At 53.1% G+C, this 26,734-nt stretch overlaps 1 protein-coding gene across 2 annotated transcripts; it reads right to left on the bottom strand.

Moving 5' to 3' along the window:
• Window positions 1–282: 282 nt before the first annotated feature.
• Window positions 283–25,353, bottom strand: PRKCG (protein kinase C gamma). Of its 2 annotated transcripts, none has more exons than XM_008988593.5 (18): window positions 24,884–25,353; window positions 24,361–24,392; window positions 23,319–23,401; window positions 17,447–17,558; window positions 17,192–17,323; window positions 15,752–15,908; window positions 14,942–15,076; window positions 14,515–14,602; window positions 14,199–14,228; window positions 10,353–10,505; window positions 9,834–10,022; window positions 8,191–8,282; window positions 8,034–8,096; window positions 7,768–7,906; window positions 5,095–5,175; window positions 3,035–3,142; window positions 1,493–1,633; window positions 283–1,237 (listed from the first exon to the last, which is right to left on the bottom strand). In XM_008988593.5, the coding sequence occupies exons 1-18, from the start codon at window positions 25,051–25,053 to the stop codon at window positions 1,049–1,051; spliced, it is 2,094 nt and encodes a 697-aa protein (XP_008986841.1). In that variant the 5' UTR covers window positions 25,054–25,353; the 3' UTR covers window positions 283–1,048. The 2 variants fall into 2 exon arrangements, with proteins under 2 accessions (XP_008986841.1, XP_035140176.1); XM_035284285.3 differs by lacking the exon at window positions 24,884–25,353 and adding an exon at window positions 24,672–24,821.
• Between the last annotated feature and the right edge of the window lie 1,381 nt (window positions 25,354–26,734).

Raw genomic sequence — 26,734 nt, 5'->3', positions numbered from 1 at the left:
TGCCCTGGTGAGCAAGGGCGCGCTGGGTCTCTGTGCCCGGGTCTCCACCTGGCACTCAGTGACCTCGCTGTGCACTGTCCACGTTGGTGCCCCCCTGTGATATTTTCTCTCCCTGCCTCTGTCCGCGTGCGCGCTCCTCTGCTTGCTCCCCTGCTGTGGTGTCTCCCCTCCACTTTGTGGGTCTCCCGCGCTCTTTCCTTCTCTGTTTGTTTCTATGTACAGTCACTGTCCCGCCTCCACACCCCCTTCATTCTCCAAGCTTACAAGAAAATATCCAAACACTTCAGCATCAGCATCCCAAATTTATTCTCCTGCAGCTGTGGCCGGGTGGGAGAGGCTAAGGGAAGGGAGGGGAGGAGAGTCCCAGAGAGTGGCAGGCACTGGGGAGGACTGCGGTGGGTCCGAGCCAGACTGGAGCCATGCACAGGCAGGCGGGCGGAAGGCGGGGATCAGTGATGGCTTCGGGAAGGGGAAGTCTAGAACAAAAGCTGATTGGGAGCCGCTGGGGAAAGAATCCTCCACATATCCCAGGAATCCCCAGAGCACAGCCGTGGGACGTACTGGAGGAGGGGTCACGCCCCCCACTCATCTAGAACCGGAGTGGAGGCGGGAGGCGGGCCTCGGAAGCTGAGGGTTGTTCTGGAACCTGAGTCTGGAACAGCCAACCCCGTGAGGCTGTTTCCCCAGGGGCGGGGTGGTCTGGAGGGAGGCAGAGAACTACCAAGATGGAGATTCGAACCCCATGGAGCTGGGGATGGTGGTGGTGTGGTGGTGTCTCTGGACCCCATGGGGCAGAGTCCAGAATGCTAAGGTTGGGGAGAATATCGGGCTCCACTCAAGTCTTGAACGCGGGACGGCTCTAGAGGCTGTATGGAGTTTAGAAGACCAGGAACGCTTGGAAGGGGCGACTAGAACCCGCGAGGGCAGAGCCGGAATGCTGGGGTGCAGGATCTAGAATGGGGCGGGGGAGGGGGTGTGGTGGTGAAGTGGGGGCGGCTGCCGGCGCGGCGGAGGGGTAGTTGGGGACACCTAGTGGCGGTGGGTGAGATTACATGACAGGCACAGGCACTGGGCTGGTGGGGCTGCGGGCATCCGGGTGCACGAAGTCGGGGTTCACGTAGGTGAAGCCCTGGAAATCGGCCTGGTCGATGCTGGCCAGGACTAGGCGGTCTGGAGGGGTCAGCGCTGGCGCCGCCCGCGTGAAGAACTTGTCAAAGTTCTCGCCACTGCGGCCACACTGTGGGAGACACGGGGCGGGGGGGGGGGAAGGAAAGTGAAGCAGCTCCGCGGGCTCCTCGGTGTCCCTCTGTGCACCCCGGTACCACCTCCTGTCTCCTGCAGAAGCTCTGTGCATGCCTCACGGTCTCTGCATCTCCCTTTGGGGGAGGCACCTCAGCAGAGGGAGCTCCAACCCCAGATACAGGTATATGGAGACCCACGGGAATCCCACCCCTTCAGGGACCAAGGTTTTGTTGCCTGGCGGATGACTGACCGGGCGGGGTCTGAAAGGAGGCGGGATCTCCAATCGTTCCAGCCGCTCCCAGTCAATCCAGCGGAAAAAGCCGTGTGCACGGATGGTGGGTTCCCCATCAGGTCCTGAGCCCAGGCGCTTCCCTGGGTGCTTGGTCAGGAACTGTGGGAAACACAGAGACAGACAGACAGACAGACAGTCAGAGTCCCAGACAGGGAGACCCAGAGATGGAGGAAGAAATAGACACAGAAGGGAGGATGGAGGACCCAAGAGACACAGGCATGAGATCCAGAGAGATAAGAACAGCCAGGGGAAACAGGCAAAGGAGGGAGGAAAGGAAGAGAAAGAAGAGAGGGGGAGAGAGAGAGAGAGAGAGAGAGAGAGAGAGAGAGAGAGAGACAGACAAGAGGAAGAAGGAAGATACATGAGAATGAGAGTAGACAAAACTCAGACCCAGAGACCCAGGGACACACAGACAAACAGAACACATCATGGTGTGAGATTGTGAGGGGCAGAGAACCCGAGAAAGAGGAGAGATATAGGGCGGATCCCATGGGGGAGAAGGAAAGGAAGGGGGAAAGGAAGAGAATGAGGGAGATGGAGATGGGGTAGGGGAGAGAGGGAAGGAGGTAGGGGAGGGAAAGAAGGGGAGAGGAGACAAAGGGGAAGAGGGAGAGAATGGGGGAGGAGAGGTTGCAGACCCAGGGAAAAGGGAAATAGAAATTCAGAGCAGGTTACAGAGACCCCAGGTGAGAAGGCAGAAACCCAGAGAAGGGAGGAAACAGGAGACCCAGGGGGACGGAGATCCGCAAAGAGAGAAGGATAGAGACCCAGGAGGCACAGATCCAGAGAGAGGAATAAAGACCCAATATGGGGGCAGAGACCCAGAGAAAGGGGAGGACAGAAAGCCAGCAAGAGAGGCGGGTGAGATGCAGAGTGTGTGTGTATGAGAGTGGACAGGGGAGGAGAATAGGGGGGAGCAGGGAGGAAAAGGTGTGAAAGTACAGACAGATACAGGAGACACGGAGAAAAGGAAGAGACACAGAGAACCCCGTTGTATGCAGATGGAGGGGGAGGCATGAGACAGAAACGAGAGAGAGACCGTCAAGGAGATGCAGAGAGAACAGCTAGACGCAGAAGGGGTGAAAACCTGCTAGACCCAGGTGCTTTCTTCTGTGGCAACTCCATGATCTCTGGGGAGAGTTAAGCTCACAAAGTTTTGGTGACTCACTCAAGATCCCACAGGAAGAAAAGCTGTAGAAGTTGGGTTTACCTGCCCCACCCAGTTCTGGAAAGACAGACCCTGGACTCCCAGCACTTTCTGCAAGCAGGGAGCTGGGGAGTGAGGGCCACAGAGAAGGATGAGAAAGAGGCCACCTCTAGACCTGGTGGCAACAGGGCAGTAAATCATTGTTCTAACAAAACCTGCATATCGTATCAACTTTTCCAATGGATGGAAGTAAAGTGACTCGGGAATGGGAACATTTTTCTACCAGGCACAGAGACAGCAATGGGGTGCATGGATTGCAAGCCTGGCGAAGCTGGGAGTCAGGGGGCTCTCACCCCCTTGCAGATGGCCACGGCTTCCCGGGACAGCGACTTGGGGTAGGTGACAGTTTGTTCCATGATGGCCTGAAACAGCTCCTCTTCGTCCTCCCCATCGAAGGGAGGCTATGAAAGTGGAGGGGATAAAATCAGAGACTTGCCCGACTGCCTTTCTCCAAACCTTCCACACCCTCCTCACCCCACCGTGAACATGCTTGACCCATTACACCCCCCATATACACACCCGACCACATCCTTGAGAGACATTGAACCAAACCACCGAAGCGTGATCTCCCTCCCCATCAGGTTCTCTCACTTCCTGTCTCAGATGCCTCAGCTCTGTGCATCTCTGCACTATTCTGCCTCTCTTTATCTGCTATGTAAATCAGCAGGGTGCTAATTACACAACATGTCAGTGAAACAGAAGACAGGAAAAACTGCTGGAAACACCCTACAAGCATTCTCCTTGTTGGATGAGTGGGTTCACAGCCTTCTGTGAACCCAGTCTTCTGAAAAAATAATACCAAGGCAAGGATTTTTTTTTTTTAAAGATGGGGCTGGGAGGCGCGGTGGCTCTGGCCAGTTGTCCTGGCACTTGAGGAGGCGAGGCTATGAGTTCAAGGTCAATCTGAGCAACATAACAAGCTCTCATTGATTAACAAAAAACAAGATGGGGTTGCACCATGTTGGCCAGGCTGGTCTCAAACTCCTGACCTCAAGTGATCTGCCCACCTCAGCCTCCCAAAGTGCTGGGATTACAGGCATGAGCCACTGCACCCAGCCAAATTTTTATTAACTTCTAACTAAAATTTAGCGTTCCCTTCAGTTAAAAATGCAGGCAGCAGCAGTACATGTGACTTCATTACCAATATAAATCGCAAGTATTTTCTCATCACGTGAGAGTTGCAGATATTTCAAATTATTAGTCGTTCCTACTTGAAAATTACTGTTAGAGCTCCTTTTTTTCTATTACCGCTAGAACTTACAACTTAATGAATTAATAAGAAATTGTACATATGCACACATTCCAATTTTAAATACACAACTGTATACATTTAAGTTAATTTAGTTGGTTGTTAGATTCAATTAGATTTCAAAAGTCTTGGTGGCTATCTTTCAACAATTTATTTCTTTTGTTTTCTTATTTGTTCTTTTTGGCGGGGGGAAGCAGGGAAGTATGATCCAGGGAACTTGTTTGTTCTTTTGAGATGGCATCTTGCTCTGTTGCTTGGGTTAGAGCACAGTGGCATACTCATAGTTCAGTGTAACCTCAAATTCTTGGGCTCAAGTGACCCTCCTGCCTCAGCCTCCTGAGTAGCTGGGACGGTAGGTGCCCTCTACCACAGCCAGCTGAGAAGATGACCAAGAGGGCAGGACCTAAACAGATTTAGCTGCAGTACACTCAGCAGTCAAGGAATCCAGTCAAGCTGATCTAGAACGTATGTAATTGTTCAAGCTCACGTAGCCAGTAGGTGGCAAAGTGAGGGCTGAACCTTGTCTTTTTGTGCATGTACTATTCCATTTTATGCATTGAAAAACATCCTTCTGGGGCCTGGCGCGGTGGCTCACGCCTGTAATCCCAGCACTTTGGGAGGCCGAAGTGGGTGGATCACGAGGTCAAGAGATCGAGACCATCCTGGTCAACATGGTGAAACCCCGTCTCTACTAAAAACACAAAAAATTAGCTGGGCATGGTGGCGCGTGCCTGTAATCCCAGCTACTCGGGAGGCTGAGGCAGGAGAACTGCCTGAACCCAGGAGGCGGAGGTTGCGGTGAGCCGGGATCGCGCCATTGCACTCCAGCCTGGGTAACAAGAGCGAAATTCCATCTCAAAAATAGAAAAAAGAAAAACATCCTTTTGAGAATGGATCCATAGGCTTCATCAGACTGCTAAGTTAGCATCTAGGGAGAAGGGATTCACGGTACAAAACAAAACAATTCGGTCTGCAGTTAAGATGACGCTTCAGAACCATGGACAGCGCTATTCGGGGGCAACCTTCTAACCCCACTCCTCTCGAGATCGAGGCGCCCCACTCTGCCTCTTTCAGCCAAGCCAGCTTCTCCCCACCTTCCCTTACCTGTCCTGCCAACATCTCATACAGCAGAACTCCGAAGGACCACCAATCCACAGACTTCCCATAGGGCTGGTAGGCAATGATCTGGGGAAGGTGGAAAGCAGCGAATCATGATGTGTTCCTCAAGAAGCCTAAGCCCAGGACCCCTCTGGCCTCACCCCCTGGGAGCCCTACTCACTTAAGTGCTTGCAGCACAAGCTCTTCCGACTCTGAATGTTTATTTCGTAGGGCGATTTATTAATTTTTTTCTTTGACAGGGTCTCACTCTGTTGCCCAGGCTGGAGTGCAGTGGTGTAATCACAGCTCACGACAGCCTCAACTTCCCAGGCTCAGGTGATTCCTCCACCTCAGCCTCCCAGGCAGGTGGACTACAGGCATGCACCACCACGCCTGGCTAATTTTTGCGCTTTTAGTGGAGACAGGGCCTCACTATGTTGCCCAGGCTGGTTTTGAACTCCTGGACTCAAGCAATCTGTCTGCCTCAGCCTCCTAAAGTGCTGGGATTACAGGAGTGAGCCACCATGCCCAGCCTCCACTCTGAATATTTTGGCCAGGGATGTACCTTTTGGAATATTCTGGAAACAAAGCATACTTACTTAAAACATTCATTTGGCCTCAAATAGACTACCTAAAGACCAAGTCACAAGTTCTATACACCTAGAATATTTGTGTCAGAGTCAGGAATATGTGTGTAGTTTTCAAATTTTCTTTAAGACCTAGTCTTGCTCCATCACCAGGCTGGAGTGGCATGACCTGACTTCGGCTCACTCCAACCTCTGCCTCCCAGGTTCAAGTGATTCTCCTGCCTCAGCCTCCCTGAGTAGCTGGGACCACAAGCATGTGCCACCATGCCCAGCTAATTTTTGCGTTTTTAGTAGAGACGGCGTTTCATCATGTTGGCCAGGATGGTCTCGATCTCCTGACCTTGTGATCTGCCCACCTTGGCCTCCCAAAGTGCTAGGATTACAGGTGTGAGCCACGAGCCTGGCCTCTTTTTTCTTTATTAAGATGGTGTCTCATTCTGTAGCCCAGGCTGGAGTGCAGTAGCACAATCTCGGCTTACTGCAACTTCCACCTCCTGGGTTCAAGTGATTCTCCTGCCTCAGCCTCACGAGTAGCTGGGATGACAGGCATGTACCACCACATCCAGCTAATTTTTGTATTTTTAGTAGAGACAGGGTTTCACCATATTGGCCAGGCTGGTCTAGAACTCCTGGCCTCAAGTGATCTGCCTGGCTCTGCTTCCCAAACTGCTGGGATTACAGGCATGAGCCACCAAGCCCAGCCATTTATCAAATTTTCTACAGATAATTCTGATTACCAGGCCAGGTTTTGTGCTCACTGACATTGATTACTTGGGCACTAGTCAGGCAGAGCCTCCCAAGTAGCTGGGACTACAGGTATGTGTCCTATCCATCTATATTATGTTCAGAACATCAGCCCCACCCCTTTAATAAGCCAGGCAATACCTCGGCCCTTTAAAATGCTCACAGGACAGCATCTGCTCTCCCAGAATGTTAGAGATCTCATCCTGCCATTTTTTTTTTAGACAGGGTCTCACCCTGTTGCTCAGGCTAGAGTGCAGTGGCATGATCTTGGCTCACTGCAATCTCCACCTCCTGGGCTCAAGCAATTCTCCTGCCTCAGCCTCCCAAGTAGCTGGGATTACAGGCGTTCAGGCACTCACCACCATACCCAGCTAATTTTTGTGTTTTTAGTAGAGATGGAGCTTCACCATGTTGGTCAGGCTGGTCTGGATCTCCCGACCTTGTGATCTGCCTGCCTCGGCTTCCCAAAGTGCAGGGATTACAGGCGTGAGCCACTGTGCCCAGTTTGTTGTTGTTGTTTTTGTTGTTGTTTTAGGATTAGATTATGCTCTGTCACCCAGCCTGGAGTGCAGTGGTGTGATCTCAGGTCACTGCAACCTCCACTTCCTGGGTTCAAGTGATTCTCCTGTCTCAGCCTCCCGAGTAGCTGGGACTACAGGCAAATGCCACCATGCCACCATGCCACCCGCCCAGCTAATTTTTGTATTTTTGTTAGAGACAGGGTTTCAACATGTTAGCCAAGCTGGTCTCGAACTCTTGACCTCAAGTGATCCACCCGCCTGAGCCTCCCAAAGTTCTGGGATTACAGGCGTTAGCCACTTCACCTGGCTGATCCTGCCCTCTTAAAAAGTGCAGCACAGCCAGCCCACTTAGATCAGAGAACCAGGTACAATACTTAGTTCTCTAATAAATAAGCTTCCATCCAAGCTTCATTCCAGGGTGAGCCCTGTCCAATTAAGAGTGTTCAGGAGATAGTTGGGACATGTTCAGTGTTTGCAGGGTACAGGCTGTACCCACTCAGCGTACACTAGAAATTGTCTGCACCTTCCCAGAAGGGGCCAGGATCAGGCTCTATTGGGAATTCCTACACGCTGGTCCCACTCTTCTGTAACATTCACCCACAGGTGCCACCCACCTTACCTATTTAGAGACCCAGCTGCGCCCACCTGGCATGCTCAGTGCACAGGCTCACCTGTGCTGGAGGCTGGAGGAACACCTGGCTGGGTAAGAAGGCCACAACTCATGACCAGGCCCCAGGGTCAGGCCTCCCCCGTGATAAATACTGGCCCATCAGCCACACCCTCTAAGGGGTCTCAAAGTGTGGTCAGAGCAGCAGGGTTAGGGTTACCTCTGGGGCTATGTAGTCCGGGGTCCCACAGAAGGTGCGGGTTGTAGTCCCGGGGAAGACGTTCTCCTTACACATGCCGAAGTCAGTGATCTTGATGTGTCCCTCAGCATCTAGCATCACATTGTCCAGCTTCAGGTCCCTGGACGATGGGGGGATGGGGTAGGAATTGCAAGAAGAGTCGAGTTCAGCAGCCTGGAGCCACATGTTCGAATCCCTTCCCTTCCGGGGGCCTGATTTCCTCCGTGGAAAGTCTTGGGGCTGCTCACCTGTAGATGATACCCTGATTGTGAAGGAAGAAGAGGCCGATGGCGATTTCTGCTGCGTAGAACCTGGAGGATGGGGCAGGTGTGGACGTCAGAAGGTCAGTGGCTAGACCCTGCCCGCTTCCACCGCCCCGATCCTTCTCTGTTGGCCGAGACTCACGCTGCATGGGGCTCCTTAAACTTGCCCAGCTGTTGAATGTGGTACATCAAGTCTCCCCCGGTGACATACTCCATCACGAAATACAGGCGGTCCTGCGGAGGAGTGCGTAGGCTTAGAGGCGGGACCCATCTACCCCGAGTAGGAAAAGTCCTTCCCTGAACACTCAGGGCAGACGTGGAAGGCTCCGGATGCACCTAACCAGAAATCCAGAGCACCCAGCCACACCCCTTGGAGGGCCCTAAGGTGCTAACCCTGCTACCTCAGAGTCTCCACCTGCCAGACCACCCTTAACTATCAGCCTTTCTGGACCCGCCTTCTCAGAACTGAAAACTGGAGCCCACCATTCGCTCGAAATCCGGGGACACCAAAATCTCTTTCCACAGCCACTCACACACATTTGCAATTGTGGCTACCTACTAAGAATCAAAGTTGCTCAAGCCTCATCTGCAATTAGAATATATATTTTTTAATCCAGGAAGCTGGCCACGCTCATTTCAGAGCCCCTGGAAGTAAAGTCACACCCTCTCAGAATCCTGAAGGTTCTGACTCTCGGCCCCCACGCCGCAATCCTAGAGAACTGCCCTGTTTCCGACGTGTCCTTCGGTCAGAATCCAAAAGTGATGACTCCATCACTCGGATCTCAATTCGGGGCAGGCCCAGTAGGAGGCACTCTCCTTCACTGTGCTCCTCTGCTCAGAAATCCAGAACGCTGACTCCACCCACTCAAGTCCAAGCTCCCCAGAGAAACAGGCATCTGGCCACGCCCCCAATGAGCTCAACGGATCACGACGCCCAGCAGGACCTATCTACCTGGCCACGCCACCGAGGAACTCATTCGCCTGGCCCTGTCCCCGAAGAGCTTATCTGCCAGCCCACGCCCTCAGAAGAATCCACCTGCCTGGACACGCCCATTCATAATCTCACCTGCCTGGACACGCCCCACAAGGATTCTATCCTCCTGGCCACGCCCCTAAGGAGCCCTCTACTTGGCCACGCCTATTCATGATCCCATCCGCCTGGCAAAGCCCTCCCCTCCACACCCGAGGAGCTCCTCCGCCTGACCACGCCCCCCGAGGCGCCCCTACGCCTGCCACGCCCCCCGAAAAAGCCCTCGAGGGCTATTCATGATCCCACGCCTATTCATGATCCCATCCGCCTGGCAAAGCCCTCCCCTCCAAATCCGAAGAGCTCCTCCACCTGCCTACGCCCCCCTCCTCCCTGCCTACGCCCCCCTCCTCCTGCCTGCGCCCGCAAATGAGTCTGTCTTCTGCACCCAGCTCCCCAAGGAGGCCCTCCGCCTGACCACGCCCCCCAAAGGGCCCCTCTGCCTGACACGCCCCCAAAGGGGCCCCTCCGCCTGGCCACGCCCCGGATGACCCCCTTCGTCTGGCCACGCCCCCGGTGACCCCCTTCGCCTGGCCACACCCCCAAGGGGGGGGACCTCCGCCTGGCCACGCCCCCAGGAACCCCTGTATCCGCCTCGTCCCGGGTGAAGCCCATCCGCCTAGCCTCGCCCACTCAGAGAGCGAGCACAAGGTTCTCTTGCCTCGCCCTAAAATCAGAATCCCAACGCAGCTGCCGGATCTATCCAGAAGGGGATGATGCAGGGCCCCTAGGCCAGCCTCCGTCCCCTCCATCCTTACCGGGGTCTGGAAGGTGGAGTGGAGCTGGGTGAGGAAGTGAGGCCGGCCGCCAGGACCCCGGCCTCCCAGCGCCAGCACGCGTTTCTCCACCAGCGTGCAGTCCACATCGTCGTCCTGGACGATCACATCCTTTTTCAGGATCTTGATGGCGTAGAGCTCATCGGAGCCCCTGCGCTCGGCCAGCATCACCTATACGCAAAGTTCCAAAAGGGCCAATCCATGTTGGGAAGCCAGTGGTACAGGACCTGCCCCCTCCCTGTCAGGGATCCAGGGAAACAGGATCCCAGGTCCTCCCTCCATCTCTTAAGGGAATGGCAGCCCTGACTTGCCGCCCGCCCCCTCAGGGAGAGTGCCCGCATCTGTAACCCTCTCCTCTCCAGGAAACTGAACCGCCCAACCTAACCATATTTGAAGATGGAGGAGCCCAGTCTCTTCCCACCCCCACTTCCTCCCTAAAGACCAGAAATCTGACCTCCCCACAGACATCCTCCTTTTCCCCCAGAACCCTAGAAATCTAACCTTCCCAAAACTGCCTTTTCCTAGAACCATGAGGAAGCTGAAGTCGGAGATGTGCAGGCGTCCTGGGCTCGCCCCGAAGAAGCAGCGCTTGGGGTCGGTGGGACTAGGGGAAGGGGAGGGGATGGGGGAGGAAGAGGGGCCCATCCGCACCCGCTGTGGAAAGGAGAAAGAAAGAGCCAGAGGGAGTTAGACCTTATACAGCCATAAGAGATGCCCCCAAGAGAGACAGCACCCAAGAAAGAAAAGGATGAGAAAAGCTGGAAAGAGAAAAAATGGCCACCCCCCCCCACCCTGTCCTTGGCTTAATTTTCTCTGACTCCTCCCCATAGCCTGGAGGGCTTATTATTTAACTAACATTTGCTTAGATGTCTTTTTTCTTTTTGTAGATTTTGTAGATACGCTGTTTCCAGAAAACGCTGCTATCGTTTCCATTTTACAGAAGAGGAAACTAGCACAAGACGTTAAGCAACTTGCCCCAAGTCACAAAGCGAGTAAAGGGCAGAGCTAGAAATGAAACCCAAGTGGTTCAGCTGTAGAGGCTGGTGGCTCTTAGCCTCTACACCGGAATCATGTAGAGGGTTTGGTAAAACAGATTGCTGGGTCCCACTCCCAGATTTTCTAACTGTGTAACTCTGGGGTAGGACCTGAGAATGTGTATGTGTAAAAAGCTTCTGGGTGACATGGGTGCTGTTAGTCCAGGGACCACACCTGGCTTTCAGCTAGGGTGCTTTCTCTACCTTTTCCTGCCTTGGCCCCCCAGGGAGGGGGCCCCGTGACCAAGCTGCTGTCACAGCTTCCACACTTGTCCCTCTACATGGACGGCTGCCCTTTCTAATGCATTCTCTACTCAGCAGGCACAGGAGCCAATTTAAAAATAAATAAACCAGGTCATGTCTCCCCTATGCTTGTAAACCCGTTAACTGCTCTCTCTGTGTTAAGATTTTATTCCATGTGACTTGCAGAGCCAGGCTGAGACTGACCCTGCAGGTTGTTCTTCTCTCTCCCAGGGGTTCCAGGCTCCAGCCACCCTGGCCTGACACACACTGAGCCCCTCCCACCTCGGGGCCTCTGGGTGTGCCGTTAGGTCTTCCCGTAAAGCTCTCCCCTCCCCTTCCCTCCTAGTTACCTCCCAAACACCCTTTAGACCTTGACTTAACTATCACTTCGCCGAGGCTTCGCCTGACTTTTTTAACTGGGTCAGTTGCCTCTCTTACCACCCCTTGGGCACCATGGACAGCACCTTCCTGGCACTTTAATTCTTGGTGATTTACATCTATCTGTGTGACCATCTGCTTGCTGCCTGTGAGCTCCCTAAGGCAGGGGTCTGTTTTGTTCTCTAAGACACAGTAACAGTGCCTACATCATTGAGACCACACAAATATTTGTTGAGGGCCAGGTGCACTGGCTCATGCCTGTAATCCCAGGAGGGAGGCCGAGGCGGATCACCTGAGGTCAGGAGTTCAAGACCAGCCTGGCCAACATAATGAAAGCCTGTCTCTACTAGAAATACAAAAATAAGTGGGGCGTGGTGGCGCATGCCGTAGTCCCCGCTACTTGGGAGGCTGAGACAGGAGAATCACTTGAACCCAGGGGGTGGATGTTGCAGTGAGCCGAGATAACAACACTGCATTCCAGCCTGGGTGACAAAGCAAGACTCTGTTGCACGTAAATGAATACATAATACACCGGGCGCGGTGGCTCACGCCTGTAATCCCAGCACTTTGGGAGGCCGAGGCGGGTGGATCATGAGGTCAAGAGATCGAGTCCATCCTGGTCAACAAGGTGAAACCCCGTCTCTACTAAAAATACAAAAATTAGCTGGGCATGGTGACGTGCACCTGTAATCCCAGCTACTGGGGAGGCTGAGGCAGGAGAATTGCTTGAACCCAGAAGGCAGAGGTTGCGGTGAGCCGAGATCGTGCCATTGCACTCCAGTCTGGGTAACAACAGCGAAACTCTGTCTCAAAAAAAAAAAAAATAATAATACATAATAATAATAATCATAAGGGCTGTTTCTGTTTGCTGTGTTGTTAGCTCCGTACCTAGCTCAAGGTTTGGCCCACAGTCGGTGCTCACTGGTAACATTAAGCAGAGCCTGCTGAGCTGTGGGAGACCGCTGTGAACCACAGCAGGGACACACACCATCCCAAACTCCCTGCCTCTAGGCCTTGGCCTGCAGTCTGCTCTGCTGGGTTTCTCGGGTTTGCATGGGAAGATCATCCCTGCTCATCTCAAAAGACTCTACCTCTTTGGCTCAGAATTTCCTCCCACTGGTGTCCTTGTCTCCAGCAGAGCCCGTTTTCAAACTTAACTTTGCCCGAGGACCGCCTGAGGAGTTTGTTTAGTGTGCAGACTTTGAGGTATCAGAGAGACCCTCACTCAGTAGGTCTGCAGGAAGGCCAGGGAATATGCTTTTAAAAGCAAGTACTCTAGGAATTCTGATGTGTGTGAACCCCACACAGAACACTAAAAACTCTACTGAAAGTTTCTGTTAAGAGTCCAGAGGAAAAAAAATAGAATATGTTATTGCTGTTGCTGAATTTGAAGATTGTCTTTTTTTTTTTTTTTTTGAGGAAGTCTCCCTCTGTCACCCAGGCTGGAGTGTGCAGTGCCATGATCTCAGCTCACTGCAACCTCCGCCTACCCAAATCCAGCAATTCTCTTGCCTCAGCCTCCTGGGTAGCTGGGATTACAGGCACACACCACCACGTCCAGCTAATTTTTGTATTTTTAATAGAGACAAAATTTCACCATGTTGGCCAGGCTGGTCTTAAACTCCTGACATCAGGTGATCCACCCACCTTGGCCTCCCAAAGCGCTGGGATCATAGACGTGAGCCACCATGAAAGGATAAATGAGGAAGAGAGCACTCCTCCTTTCTGCCTGGAACTCTCGTCTCTCCTTTGTCTGGGAAATCCTGCCCTTCCTTCCACCAGGTCTCACCTCTCCAGGAAGATTTCTCTGACTCAGGCTGTGCCAGGGATGCCCCAGTGCCTGAGGCTATCTCCGTTACAGCCGCATTCCTTCTGCCGGTCAATGTCTGGGTCTGTAACTTTGTCCTCCACTAGAAGAACAGTTCCCCAAGGGAATGGTCTGATTCTATTCCCAGAACAGTGCCTGGCTTGTGATACCCTAGAAAATGGGCATTTGCCTGGGAATGGTGGCTCACACCTGTAATTTCAGCACCTTAGGAGGCCAAGGCCTCTTCAGGTCAGGAGTTCAAGACCAGCGTGGCCAACGTGGCAAAACCCATCTCTACTAAAAATACAAAAAGCTGGGCATGCCTATAGTCCCAGCTATTCAGGAGGCTGAAGCAGGACAATTGCTTGAACCCAGGAGGCTGAGGTTGCAGTGAGCAGAGATCATGCCACTGCACTCCAGCCTGGCAACAGAGTGAGACTCCATTTAAAAAAAAAAAAAAAAGGTATTCGATGAGTGAATGAATGAATGGAGAATGGAGAGATTAAAGTCATTCTTGATAGATTTTTTTAAAACTCAAGAATCAATTCTGGTGTCACCTCCTCAGGGAAGTCCTCCCTGACCACCCTCCTCCAGGCTGGGTTAGTGCCTCCTCTAGGCCTCTTCAGTGCCCTGGGCTACCTCTAATTTAGCACAGCTTCCGGTATTTTAAGTATCTGTGACTGTGTTCCTACCTTGGGGAGTTGCTTGAGGGTCAGATTCACCTCTGGATCCCGGATTATTCAGCAAGCACAAGACAGGCCTAGCGCAAATGTGTGCTCAACTCTTGTGTGTGTGGAATTAAAGACAGAAGTCAGAGGAGGGATAAGAAATCAGAGACAGGGACAGGCAGAAACTGCCTTCATTCAACGCCTTGGTTCTACTCACCTCATACAATTCCAGGGGGTAGTTACAAGCCTGGGAGAAAAGAAAGGGAGAGTCAGGGTCCCAAGAGAGGTAGGGGATTGCCCTAGAGCAGGGGCTGGTGGCCCCTAACACCCTTAAGCCATGGCAATGGATAGGAACTATAATTCCCAGCAGACCCTGGGGCTCGAGTTCCCTAGAAGAGCAGAGGAGGGAGTCCTAGGGTCTTCTGGGAACTGTAGTCCCAGGATCAGCAGGCACTCAGGGGTGGAGGGAAAGGCCAGCTCTGAACTGTGGGAGGCTGGGCTGGGCTCCCCTGAGGAAGCTGGGGTCTGGGTACCTCAAACTTCTGGAGGAGGCTGCAGTTGTCAGCATCGGCCACTGGCACATTGTAATACTCGCCCTCCTCCTGGTTCAGTAACTTGTACCTGACATACAGACGGAGACCAGAGGGGGACAGGGAGGACGGGGCACCCATGGGAGAGGCAGAGACATTGGAAGCGAGGAAAGATACACAGAGAGACGGACACAGAGATGGAAGAGAGAAAGAGTGAGATAAAAAGAGAGGGAGAGGGAGAAAGGGAGGGGAGAGGAAGAGGAGCAAGAGAGATGGAGAGAGAGAGAGGTGTGTGTGTGTGTGTGTGTGTGTGTGTGTGTGTGCATGCTGGGAGTCAGAGGGAAGGACAGTGGCCTGGAGAAGAGAGACCACACACAGATGGAGATGGTAATATTGCGCTCCATCCCCAGGACCCAGCCCTGCTCCTCACCAGCCGTCCACCGGCGCCTTGAGCAGCTCTGAGACACCAAAGGACATGGCACCCATGAAGTCGTTGCGGGAGGTCCGGTCCCAGTCCCACACCTCCACGCTGAGCCGACGCTCCACATCCCCTGGCTTCAGGTTGCTGCAGGAAAGTGGGGTGCATGGAGTGTGGGGCTGAACTCATGGCTCCCCTCGGTTCCCTGTCCTTTGTGCTGGAGGTGGGGGCAAATCCAGGGAGCTGGGGTCCTCTCCTGCTTTGTCTGTCTCCAACCTCTGACCTTTCTAGCGGGGCTCTCTCTCCAGCTAGGGCTTTGGGGCCTGAAGTAAACCTAGAGAGCTCTTCCTCTGCCTTCCTCCTGCATTCGCAGTCCCTTCCCATCCCTGTCTCTTGTCTCTTGAGATTTCTCTCTCTCTCTTTCTGAGTCTCTGTGTGCTTCTCTCCTCTCTGGGTCTCTGTCACTCTGTGTTTCTGTCAACTGGCCTGTTCCCCTGCCATTCCCGATCTTCTCCCCTCCCTCTCCATCTGTGTCTCTTCTTGGATTTCTGCCTCTTCTGAGACTCCCTCTTCTCTCTCTCATCTCTGTCTAACTCTAAGGTTGGGGGGCTTCAATCAAGATTAATTATACAGTGGTCTGCCTGTTTCTGTATCTCCATCCACTCCCTCAATCACTCTATTCCTTTTTCCACCATCTTCTTCTGCCCTTTTCTGGGTTCCCTCTATCCTAACCCCTCCCATCAGCCGCTCTCTGGGGGCCACTAAGGACCCTCAAATCATTCTCTGTCAGTTATCATTGCCTTCCCTGTACCCCAGACTCACAACACAAAGGTCTCGTTCCACACAGGGTTTAGCGTGGCTTTCACCGTTCGAGTCTTCTGTTTCGTCAGGTTCCGAGGGTCTGGGATGAGCTTCAGTTTCACATAGGGATCAGAGAGACCATTGGGGTCCATAGGAATAAGGTTACGGGCCTCACCAACTAAAGGGGGAAGTGAGGAAGAGTATGAGGGTTAGAGATCCAGAAGGGGCTCCCAGCCCTCCTCCAGTCAGCAATCAAGAGTTTCAAGCTGTCAGTCTTGTTCTGCATGACTTCTTACCTCTCCAGCACCCAGAAGACAGGGCACAGAGCCCTTTCCCCAACCAGTGACCCCGAAGTCAGACCCAGAGCCCTTTTCTCCATTAGGAACCAGAGTTTGGACCCTGGCCATATTACCACTACCAAACTGTAGCCTCCCTCAGAACCAGGTACTCTCCCTTCTCAAGATCCTTTTATCTAGAAAGCCAATGCCCGGTGTGGATCACCTGAGGTCAGGAGTTCGAGACCAGCCTGGCCAACATGGTGAAACCCCATCTCTATTAAAAGTATAAAAATTAGGTAGACACAGCGGCATGCGCCTGTAATCCCAGCTCCTTGGAAGCCTGAGGAAGGAGAATCGCTTGAATCCAGGAGGTGGAGTTTGCAGTGAGCCAAGATTGTGCCATTACACTCCAGCCTGGGTGACAGGGAGAGACCCTATCTCAAAAAAAAAAAAAAAAAAAAAAAAAAAAGCCGGATGTGGTGGTGGGCGCCTGTAATCCCAGCTACTCGGGAGGCTGAGGCAAAAGAATCCCTTGAACCCAGGAAGTGGAGATTGCAGTGTGCCGAGATCATATCACTGCACTCCAGCCTGGATGACACAGCAAGACTCCGTCTCAAAAAAAGTAAAACAAAGGGCTGGGTGCAGTGGCTCACACCTGTAATCCCAGCACTTTCGGAGGCCAAGGCTCGATCTCTTGATCACGACGAGGTCAAGAGATCGAGACCATCCTGGTTAACATGGTGAAACCCTGTCTCTATTAAAAATACAAAAATTAGCTGGGCATGGTGGCGTAGTAGCCGGTAGTCCAAGCCACTCAGGAGGCTGAGGCAGGAGAATCACTTGAACCTGGGAGGTGAAGGCTGCAGTGAACCGAGATGGCACCACCGCACTCCAGCCTGGTGACAGAGACAGATTCCGTCTCTATAAGTAAATAAATAAATAAGAAAGCCATTAACAGACACTGAAAGTTGCGGGAGGCCGGACTGGAGGCGGGGCTTCGAGCCAAAAGGGGCGTGGCGGAGTGTGCTCGGCCTTTGGGGTGGGGTCAGCAGTATGGGCGTGACCATTGAGAGAGGCGTGGCTCCTGTCTTTGGGGTGGGGCTGGGCCAGCACAGGTGCATTCACTGAGCCCCGCCTCACGCTTGGGGAAGGGGCGGGGCCAGGTGAGGGGGCGGAGCCTCACCCGTAATGTGGATCTCATCCGCAGTGGGAGCCCGGATCTCCAGCTGCAGGCGTCCGCGGCGCTCGGTGTGGTCCACACCGCACAGGGAGGGCACGCTACGCACACAGCGCCGGTGCACGTTCATCTCGCAGCCTGGGGGACAAAGCTGCGGGTAGCACCTCAGGCGTGTCGCCAAGCCAAGACTCCCCCCCACCCCACCCCGGGCATTTCCCGGAACCCAGACCAGGCCCTTTTGACAACGTCAAGTTCACTCACAGGAGCATTTCATGCCCTGGTGCACAAGCCCGTACAGGAGGGAGCCGCAGTGGTCGCAGAAGGTGGGGCTGCTGTAGCTGTGCAGGCGGAACTTGTGCTTGTTCCGGGGGTCCTGGGGGCAGAGAAGACTGGCTTAGGGGGCGTTGGGAGGGTCCCTTTCATCTTTTCCTCCTGCCTTGCTCTCTCAGTTGGCCTGAGGCTCCATCTCTTTCACTCTACATACCAATATTTATTGAGCACCTGCTGTGTGCCAGGGACTGCTCTTGGTGTGGGGACCAAAGCATTAAACAAATGAAAAAACAACAATTAAAAAAAAAAAAAAAACCCTCTTTGTCACACGTTACTTCCTAGTGGAGGGAGACAGAATGTAAACGTGGTAAATAAATAAAACATATAGTTTGACATATGGTAATGGTTGCTCTGGAGAAAACTGAGGCAGGGATGGAATCACCAGAAATTGGAGGATTGAAATTTGAAATACGGTGGTCCCAGCCAGGCGTGGTGGCTCGTGCCTGTAATTCCGGCACTTTGGGAGGCCGAGGCAGGTGGATTGCCTTGAGCTCAGGAGTTTGGGACCAGCTGGGCAAATGGCAAAGCCCCATCTCTACTAAAAATACAAAAATTGCCGGGCGTGGTGGCTCACGCTTGTAATCCAAGCACTTTGGAGGCCAAGGCAGGCCAATCACCTGAGGTCAGGAGTTCAAGACCAGCCTGACCAACATGGTGAAACCCCGTCTTAAAATAAATAAATAGTAAAAATACAAAAATTAGCCAGACGTGTTGGCACACACCTGTAATCCAAGCTACCCAGGAGGCTGAGGCATGAGAATCGCTTGAACCCAGGAGGCCAAGGTTACAGTGGGCTGAGATCTTGCCACTGCACTCCACCCTGGATGACAGAGCAAGACTCTGTCTCAGAAAAACAACACAAAACAAAAAAACGGTTGGTGGAGGCGGAGGGGCCTCGCTGACCAATGGAGGCAGGAAGTTTTCAACATCCCATAGTCCTCATCCCCCCAGCTCTCAGAAGTTATTGAGGACTTGTGGGCCATCCTGAACCCCAGCTCGTTCACTGGCAGCTTCTGTCAGTGTCCACATGGTATGCCTTCTCACAACTCCAGGTGGAATGGACAGTATAAGCCCTCAGTTATCACAGGAACCCAGGAGGCCTAAATGAAATAATGATGTACAAAAGTAAATAATAATAATAATGGGTGTACAAAACAGATGTGCTACCATGTTAGCTCCCAACACTGTGACTCTTACTGTGGTTATTATTAGGGATTGTGTTGCGGTGCCTACATAAGCCCTGAATTGAAGTAAGAGCTAGGCCACCTCTCAGCTGTGTGATTTGGGGCGAGTTCATTCCCAGTTTTGAGCTTCAGCCTCCTCCTCTGTCAAGTGGAAATAAATCATCTGTATTTTGAAGCCATGCTAAATTTCCAAGGTCCATTAAGTATGAATGCAGGGCATTAGTGAAGCTTCTCCTTCTCCCCCACCACCCGCTACTCCCAGGACAATGTCTGCTTGTTAAATAACTGGATTCTAAGAATCCATTACAAGAATTATTGCAGGGTGAAAATTTAGGCCATTCTTGGATTTTCATCTATTTTAGTGAGGTTTCTAGTTTGAATATATATTTGGGTAGGGGAGGGTATTGGTGTAACCCATTGAAAGGATCCCTTTCAATTTACTTGGCCTCTAAAGGTCTTCCACTGACCTTAACTCAAACGGTTCCTGCCACACTAAATAAAATGCTGTGTGTGAAGGCTCTCCAGAGAGGGCCTGGCACACAAGCATCCACAGACAGAGGCTGCTATTCTGATTCTCAAAAGTGAACGTCGTGACTGGATGCAGTGTCTCATGCCTGTAATCCCCGCACTTTAGGAAGCCGAGGCAGGTGGATCACAAGGTCAGGAGTTAGAGACCATCCTGGTCAACACGGTGAAACCCCATCTCTACTAAAAATAGAAAAAAAAAAATTATCTGAGCATGGTGATATGTGCCTGTAGTCCCAGCCACGCGGGAGGCTGAGGCAGGAGAATCACTTGAACCAGGGAATTGGAGGTTGCAGTGAGCCAAGATCACACCACTGCACTCCAGTCTAGCAACAGAGTGAGACTCTGCCTCAAGAACAAAATCAAACAAACCACAAAAAAGTGAACATCACTGTTAAAACGGAGGCAGCACGGAGGCTCTGCTTAGATAGATCGGAGTTCGCATCTTGCCTCTGCCCCCTACCCATGCTCGCCATGCTTGCCCCCTTTCCAAAACCTCAAGTTTTGCCTCCAAAAAGTGGGGTCATGTGCTCTCCCTGAAGACCAAATGAAATCATACTTGCCAAACCCTTGGTACATCTTAAGCTCTTAATGCATGCTACTTTTAAGAGCGGGCTGGGCACAGTGGCTCATGCCTGTAATCCCAGCACTTTGAGAGGCAGAGATGGGTGGATCATGAGGTCAGGAGTTCTAAGACCAGCCTGACCAAGATGCTGAAACCCCATCTCTACTAAAAATACAAAAATTAGCTAGGCATGGTGGCATGTGCCTGTAATCCCAGCTACTTGAGAGGCTGAGGCAGGAGAATTGCTTGAACCCAGCAGCAGAGGTTGCAATGAGCCGAGATCGTGCCACTGCACTGCAGCACGGGCAACAGAGTGAGACCGTGTCTCACTAACAAAAAAACACACAAAAAAACCCTAGTGGTGTAGAGGAAAGATCTCCTCTTTACTGTTCACCTGATTCCTCACTGGTAATAATTTTCACAATAATAAAAAATAATATTTTGGCTCTTGCTATTTGTCAGAAACCATCCCAAATGTCTGACTCACTAAATCTTCAAAACAATCCACAATGAGGGTAATGATCATTTCCACTGCATAGACAAGGAATTGAAAGAGTGCAGACAGGCAAATTCGCTCAGGAAAAGTCACAGAACCAAAAAGTGGTGAAGCTGAAATCCAAACCAGATAAAGACAGGAAAAATGCCTAACTTAACCACACAAGCTGTGGTGTGGACCCAATCCTATGCTGTATACAAAATACTTGAGCCTGTAATCCCATCATTTTGGGAGGCTGCGGCAGGAAGATCGAGTGACACCAGGAGCTGAAAACCAGCCTGGGCAACATAGCGAGACTCCATCTCTATTAAAAAAAAATTTTTTTTTTTTGTTAGCTAAGTGTAGCCAGGCACAGTGACTCATACCTGTAATCCCAGCACTTTGGGAGGCTAAGGAAGGCAGATCACCTGAGGTCAGGAGTTGGAGACCAGCCTGGCCAACATGGTGAAACCCCATCTCTACTAAAAATATAAAAATTAGCCAGGCATGGTAGCAGGCACCTTTAATCCCAGCTACTCGGGAGGCTGAGGCAGGAGAATCGGTTGAACCTTGGAGGTGGAGGTTACAGTGAGTTGAGATTGTGCCATTGCACTCCGGCCTGGGGAACAAGAGCAAGACTTCCTCTCAAAAAAAAAAAAAAAAAAAGGCTCATGAGTTCTGATTTAAAAAAAATTAACTGGATGTTGTGGCTTGTGCCTGTAGTCCCAGCTATTTGGGAGGCTGAGGCAGAAGGATCACTTGAGCCTGGAGAATTCAAGGCTGCAGTGAGCTATGATCTCAGCACTACACTCCAGTCTGGGTGACAGAGTGGGACCCTGTCTCAAAAAATCCAAAATATCAGCCAGGTGCGGTGGCTCACGTCTGTAATCCCAGCACTTTGGGTGACTGAGGCAGGTGGATTATCTGAGGTAGGAGTTCAAGACCAGTTTGGCCAACATGGTGAAACCCTACCTCTACGAAAAACACAAAAATTAGCACACGCCTGTATTCCCAAGTACTCAGGAGGCTGAGGCATGAGAATTGCTTGAACCTGTGAGGTGGAGGTCGCAGTCAGCTGAGATCGTGCCACTGCACTCCAGCCTGGGTGACAGAGCGAGACTCCATCTAAAACAAAAACAAAAATAGGCCGGGCACAGTGGTTCACGCCTGTAATCCCAGCACTTTGGGAGGCCGAGGCAGGTGGACCACAAGGTCAGGAGGGGCGCGGTGGCTCATGCCTGTAATCCCAGCACTTTGGGAGGCCAAGGCAGGTGGATCACAAGGGCAGGAGTTCAAGACCCTCCTGGCCAACAAGATGAAACCCTGTCTCTACTAAAAACACAAAAATCAGCTGGGCGTGGTGGTGCACACCTGTAGTCCCAGCTACTCAGGAGGCTAAGGTTTGCTTGAACCTGGGAGGCGGTGGTTGCAGTGAGCCGAGATTGCGCCACTGCACTCCAGCCTGGCGACAGAGCAAGACTCTGTCTCAAAAACAAATAAAAAAAAATATTTTTCTTTTTTCCAAGGCAAAGTGTCGCTTTGTCACCCAGGCTGGAGTGCAGTGGCATGATCTCAGCTCATTGCAGTCTCTGCCACCCGGGTTCAAGCAGTTCTCCTGCCTCAGCTTCCCCAGTAGCTGGGATTACAGGGGAGAAACAAGAAAAAAATGTAATGAGTGTTTGAGCACTCAATACATCAGACTTAGTCTGGCGCTGGTGGTGGAGGTGAGTGGATGAGGCGGGTGATCAATCACATACACGTGCTGGTAGACGGCAGTGCTCAGTATGTGTTCTGTGAAGTCACAGCTTCTATGTAGACTTCTGTTATTTTCAGCTGATAAGCTGGTAAAACACCTGATGGACTTTTGTGGCTCTCTCTCTCGCTCTCCCTCTGTCTCTCTGTCTCTCTCTCTCTCTTTCTCTCTCTCTGCTTCTCTGTCCATCTGTATATCATAAGACTGTCTCCAATCTTGTGTCAAACCCTGGGCGAAACTCTTAAACCACCTGATTTCAAAACAAGCTGGGAAGTGTCTAGATGTGTGCTGTCCCGTTCGGTAGCCACTACCTACATGTGGCTGTTTATATGTAAGACAATTCAAATGACATGAAATGGAATTTCTGTTCCTCAATCACAGTCGCCCTGTTTCAAGTGCTCACTAGTGACACGGAGTTGGTGGCTGCCTACTAGACAGTGCATGTACAGAATGTTTCCATCTCTGTAGACAGTCCTGTTGGTTAATGCTAGAGCATCAGCCCCATTTTATGGAGGAGGAAACTGAGGCTCGGAGATAAAGCGGAAAAGGGAACAGGGATGGGCACTCAGGGTTGACTGTTCCTGTGAGCCTCTGATGGAGAGAGATGGGGTGGGAGAGGCCGTGTGTCTGCGTGCTGCACATCTGTGATCACACGGGCATCTGTGTGTCCACACACGTGCGTGCATGTGTACTGTGGGACCTCTCTGGGTCTCCTCTCGGCATCTCCTAAGCTCTGGTCTGTATCCACCATTTTCTATTTAATCTCTCTCTCCAGGTGTCTGCGTATCCGTCTCTTGGAGTTTCTCCGTCCGTCTTTCGGTGCCTCCAAATTCCCCTCTTTCTACCTGGCTCTTTCTCTGCTCCATCTCTATCTCTGCCTCAGCTTCAGTCTCTCCTGGGTCTCTGTCTTTTTCTGTATCTCTGTTCCTCTTCCTGAGATTCTCTCTGTCTCACCTTGGGATCTCAGCACCTGCATTGATATTTCTCTCTGTGTGCCCCTCAGCTCTCAGTTTTTAAATCCCATCACCCCGGATCACAGCCCACCCCCTGCAGCCCGGTCTTCAGTCTCCTCAACCCCGGCCTCCTCTCTGTCCCCCACCTGGGTCCCCAGCCTGTCAGTCCCCCTCGCATTCCCCCTTTCCAGGCCAAGGGCAAGGAATCTGGGTCAGATAGCTCCCCCTATCTCTCCAGCCCCCCTCCCCTCCCAGCCATAAAAATAGCAGGAGAAATTGGGACGGACGCCGAGGGGGTGAGGGCGGGGGCGCGGCCCGAGGAGGAGAACCAGGTGTCCGGGCACTCACGTCCGTCTGGGGGCCCTTCCCAGCGCCTGGACACTCGAAGGTCACAAATTCGTGGCATCGCCGGTGAACCACAAAGCTGCAGACTAAAGGTGAAAATCATAGAGACACAGACGGAGGCACGGATCCATCCAGAGGGATACCCCAGCAGACAGAAAACTGGAAAGTAAGAGCCGAACTCGGACACAGAGAAAACCAGAAATCTTAACACAGAGAGTCCAACAGTGAGAAAATCGGAGGCCAGAGAGAGAAAAGCAGGAGACAGAAACCCAAGAGGTGGGCTTTGAGTCAGAAACAGAGACGCAGAGACTCACAGAGAGGCACAGAGCCCAGAGCCCAGGGAAGGGAGACGGAAAAAGACAGAGAGAAAGAAAATAGATCCCATTGACAAACAGACACAGGCCCACCGGCGGAGATCAGAAAGCGAGAGAGGCAGGCAGATTCAAAGAGCGAAAACCGAAATATCTTCAGACGCAGCCGAGGAAGCAGCAACTTGGGCAGAAGTGAGTCTGGGGGCGCTGCTGCCGGCCCGCCCCCCACCCTGACTCACTCTGTTCTCAGCAGTAGCAGCTGGTGCTCAAGGACTCGCCCCCCTCTCCCGCCCCCCAGAACTGCCGGCCCCGCCCGGCCCCCACTCGCCCATTGGTGACCCCACCCGGCCTGCCCCTGCCTAGGACGGCTGGTGTTGTCATGGAAACAGCAGCCTGGGGTGGGGGGGACTCTGACTTTGCATCTCCAGCCCCCTCCCCCTTCCCCCCTTCAGCTCCCCTTTTCCAAATCTCCCTGTTCCCATGGCAACAGATTCTCCAAATATCTGTCCCCACCTGGAGCCGGCCGAGGGAGGGGCCCCCAGCACCACCTCCGCGGTGGCCCCACCATGAGAGCTCCCTCCCCACCACAGGCTGTGTCTCTGCCACACCCCCCGCCCCGGGCTCCCCCGCGCCTCTCTGGGGACCAGAAAACACGTGTGTCAAGCAGCCTCAGCTGTGGGGCCCCAGCCTCCACCCGCCCAAGGGTCCCAGGAGCCCCGGGCCCCAGCTCTTACCTTGACATTGCAGGCCCTGCTTTCCGATACCCCTGAAAGAGCCAGGGATCCTAGGTCAGTGCAGAAAGGGGTACCTGGACCCCCAACCTCTGCGAGCCACAGGGGGCCTGCGCTCTCCGACCCTCCTCCCGCAGGGCCCAGGTGGCCAAGCCCCAGCCGCCTCCTCTTTCTAGAACCCAGAAATGTTGCCCGCCCCCTGCCCTTCTTCCCTCAGACCGGAGTTCAGCCCCCAGTTTCTTCCTTCTTCAGACCCAGGAATCCAGCCTCCCAACCCCCTAGATCCTCCTCCCTCAGACCCAAGACTCCAGGACCTCTGTCCTCCAGCCTCCTCCTGCCTCAGACCCAAGACTCCAGGACCTCGGTCCTCCAGCCTCCTCCCTCAAACCCAGGAGTCCAGGCTCCCATCCTAGAATCCGGGAGTCCGGGCTACAGCCCCCTCCTTCCTCCTCCCACAGGGGTCTGGTGACAGGAGCCCGCACCCCTAGTCTCCTCCTCCCCCAGCCCCCCAGCCCCCTCCCCTCACCAGATGAAGTCGGTGCAGTGGCTGCAGAAGGTGGGCTGCTTGAAGAAGCGAGCGGTGAACTTGTGGCTCTTGACTTCGTGGACCACCTTCTGCCTCAGAGCCCCCTTTCTACAAAACAGGGGCCGGGGTCCCCCCTCTGAATCGCCTCCGCCGGGGCCCAGACCAGCCATGGCCCCAGACACGTAGCAGGGACCAGGATCCTGCCTTTCTTGGGGGAAACAGGTGGAACGGAGAGGAGCTGGAGACTCGAAAGATCAAAGGAGCCACAGGGAAATTCCGAGGTGGGCAGGAGAGGGGCGAGGCACCTCCAGGTGCGGAGCGCGCCGGGCACGGAGCGGCACCCTCGGGCGCGCCGGCTCCACCAGGGGGAGCGGGCGAGTGTTGGGGGAAGAGCCGAAGGCAGGGGCGCCGGGAGCCGGAGGCACGGGTGGCAGCGGTGGGAGCTCCAGCTCCGGCACCTGCTGAAATGTGGGAGCCCCGGGTGGGGGGAGGCGTTGCCAGGACGACCGAGAGGGCGGGGTTTCGGCTTAAAGGCGCTCCCCTCCTGGAGACTCGGGACAAATGTCCTCCCTCCCCGCCCCCCAACACGTGCACACACCCACTCCGAGGGTTGGCTGGAGGGAGGGGCATCCTCTTAGCCTGGCTCCCCCACACCCTGCAATCTGTCATCCTGCCCCGTGTTCCTCCCCCACTAGGGTGCCTCGTGCGTCCTGTGGGCGCCCTAGGGTCCCTGTGTCTGACCCTGCCCCTCTCCTTCCATCAACAAACTTTATGCCCAGGGCTAGGAGTCCAGCGGTGGACAGAGAGGCTGCTGGGGTCCTCACTTTCTCTGACGCTACCCGAGTCTATTTCTCCGCCGGCCTCGCCATTCTTTGTATAGCTGTCTCTGCCTGGGAATGTCTTTCTTGGGACCTCTGTTCCTCCTCTTCCTCTATTCCCAGATCCAGCTTTCTCCATGTGTCTCTGTTTCTGCCTCTCGGAGAATGTTTTCTTCTCTCCGTCTCAGAGAAATGCTTTCTATTTCTTTCTCTTTCTCTATTTCCTCTGCTGTGTGTCTCCAACTGTATCTGTCGCCATCTCTGGGTCTTGGTGTCTCGGCCCTTCTTGGGGTCTTGGTCTGTCTCACTGTGAATCAATCTGCCTCTGTCTCTCCCTCTATGTCTGATAAATTCTTCCGCCTCTGTCTCCCTGAGTCTGTCCCTTTTGCTGTCTGTATTTGTCTCTCTGGCTCTGTGAATCTCTGTCTCTCCTTCCCTCTGCCTCTTGATCTCTTTGGGAGTCTGTCTCTGTCTCCCTCTCTGGATGCTTGGCCCTGTCTCTCCCTCTCTCCTCACCTCCACCCTGTCCGAATAAATGCTTTTGTCTGCGTCTCTCTCCCTTTCTCCGGCTCTGCAACTCTGTCTCTGTTTTTGATTGTCTCTTCCTCTATCTCTCTGGTTCCATCTGTTTCTCTGTGCTCATCCTTCTCTGGCTCTGTCAATCTCTCTCTGTCTCTGTTTTTGATTGTCTCTTCCTCTATCTCTCTGGTTCCATCTGTTTCTCTGTGCTCATCCTTCTCTGGCTCTGTCAATCTCTCTCTCTCGTCACTTGGCGGGGGGGGGGGTTCCTTTCTTCCTCCTCTCTTCTCTGTCTATCTCTGTCTCTGTCCCTTTCTCTCTGACCCAATCTCTATTTGTCTCTGTGGCTCTTTGAATCTCTGTCTCTGGGGGTCTCCCCATCCCTCCGTGTCTGTGATTCATTCTCTCTGTGTCTCTGGCTCTACGAATTTCTAGGTCTCTCTGACTCTGAATCTCTGTGTCTCTGGCTCTATGTATGTCTCTCTATATCTCTCTCACTCTCTGGCTCTATGAA

This window comes from Callithrix jacchus, chromosome 22 (genome assembly GCF_049354715.1).
Source record: "Callithrix jacchus isolate 240 chromosome 22, calJac240_pri, whole genome shotgun sequence".
In the NCBI taxonomy this organism is placed as follows: Eukaryota; Metazoa; Chordata; class Mammalia; order Primates; family Cebidae; genus Callithrix; species Callithrix jacchus.
This window is presented reverse-complemented; position numbering and strand designations above follow the sequence as displayed.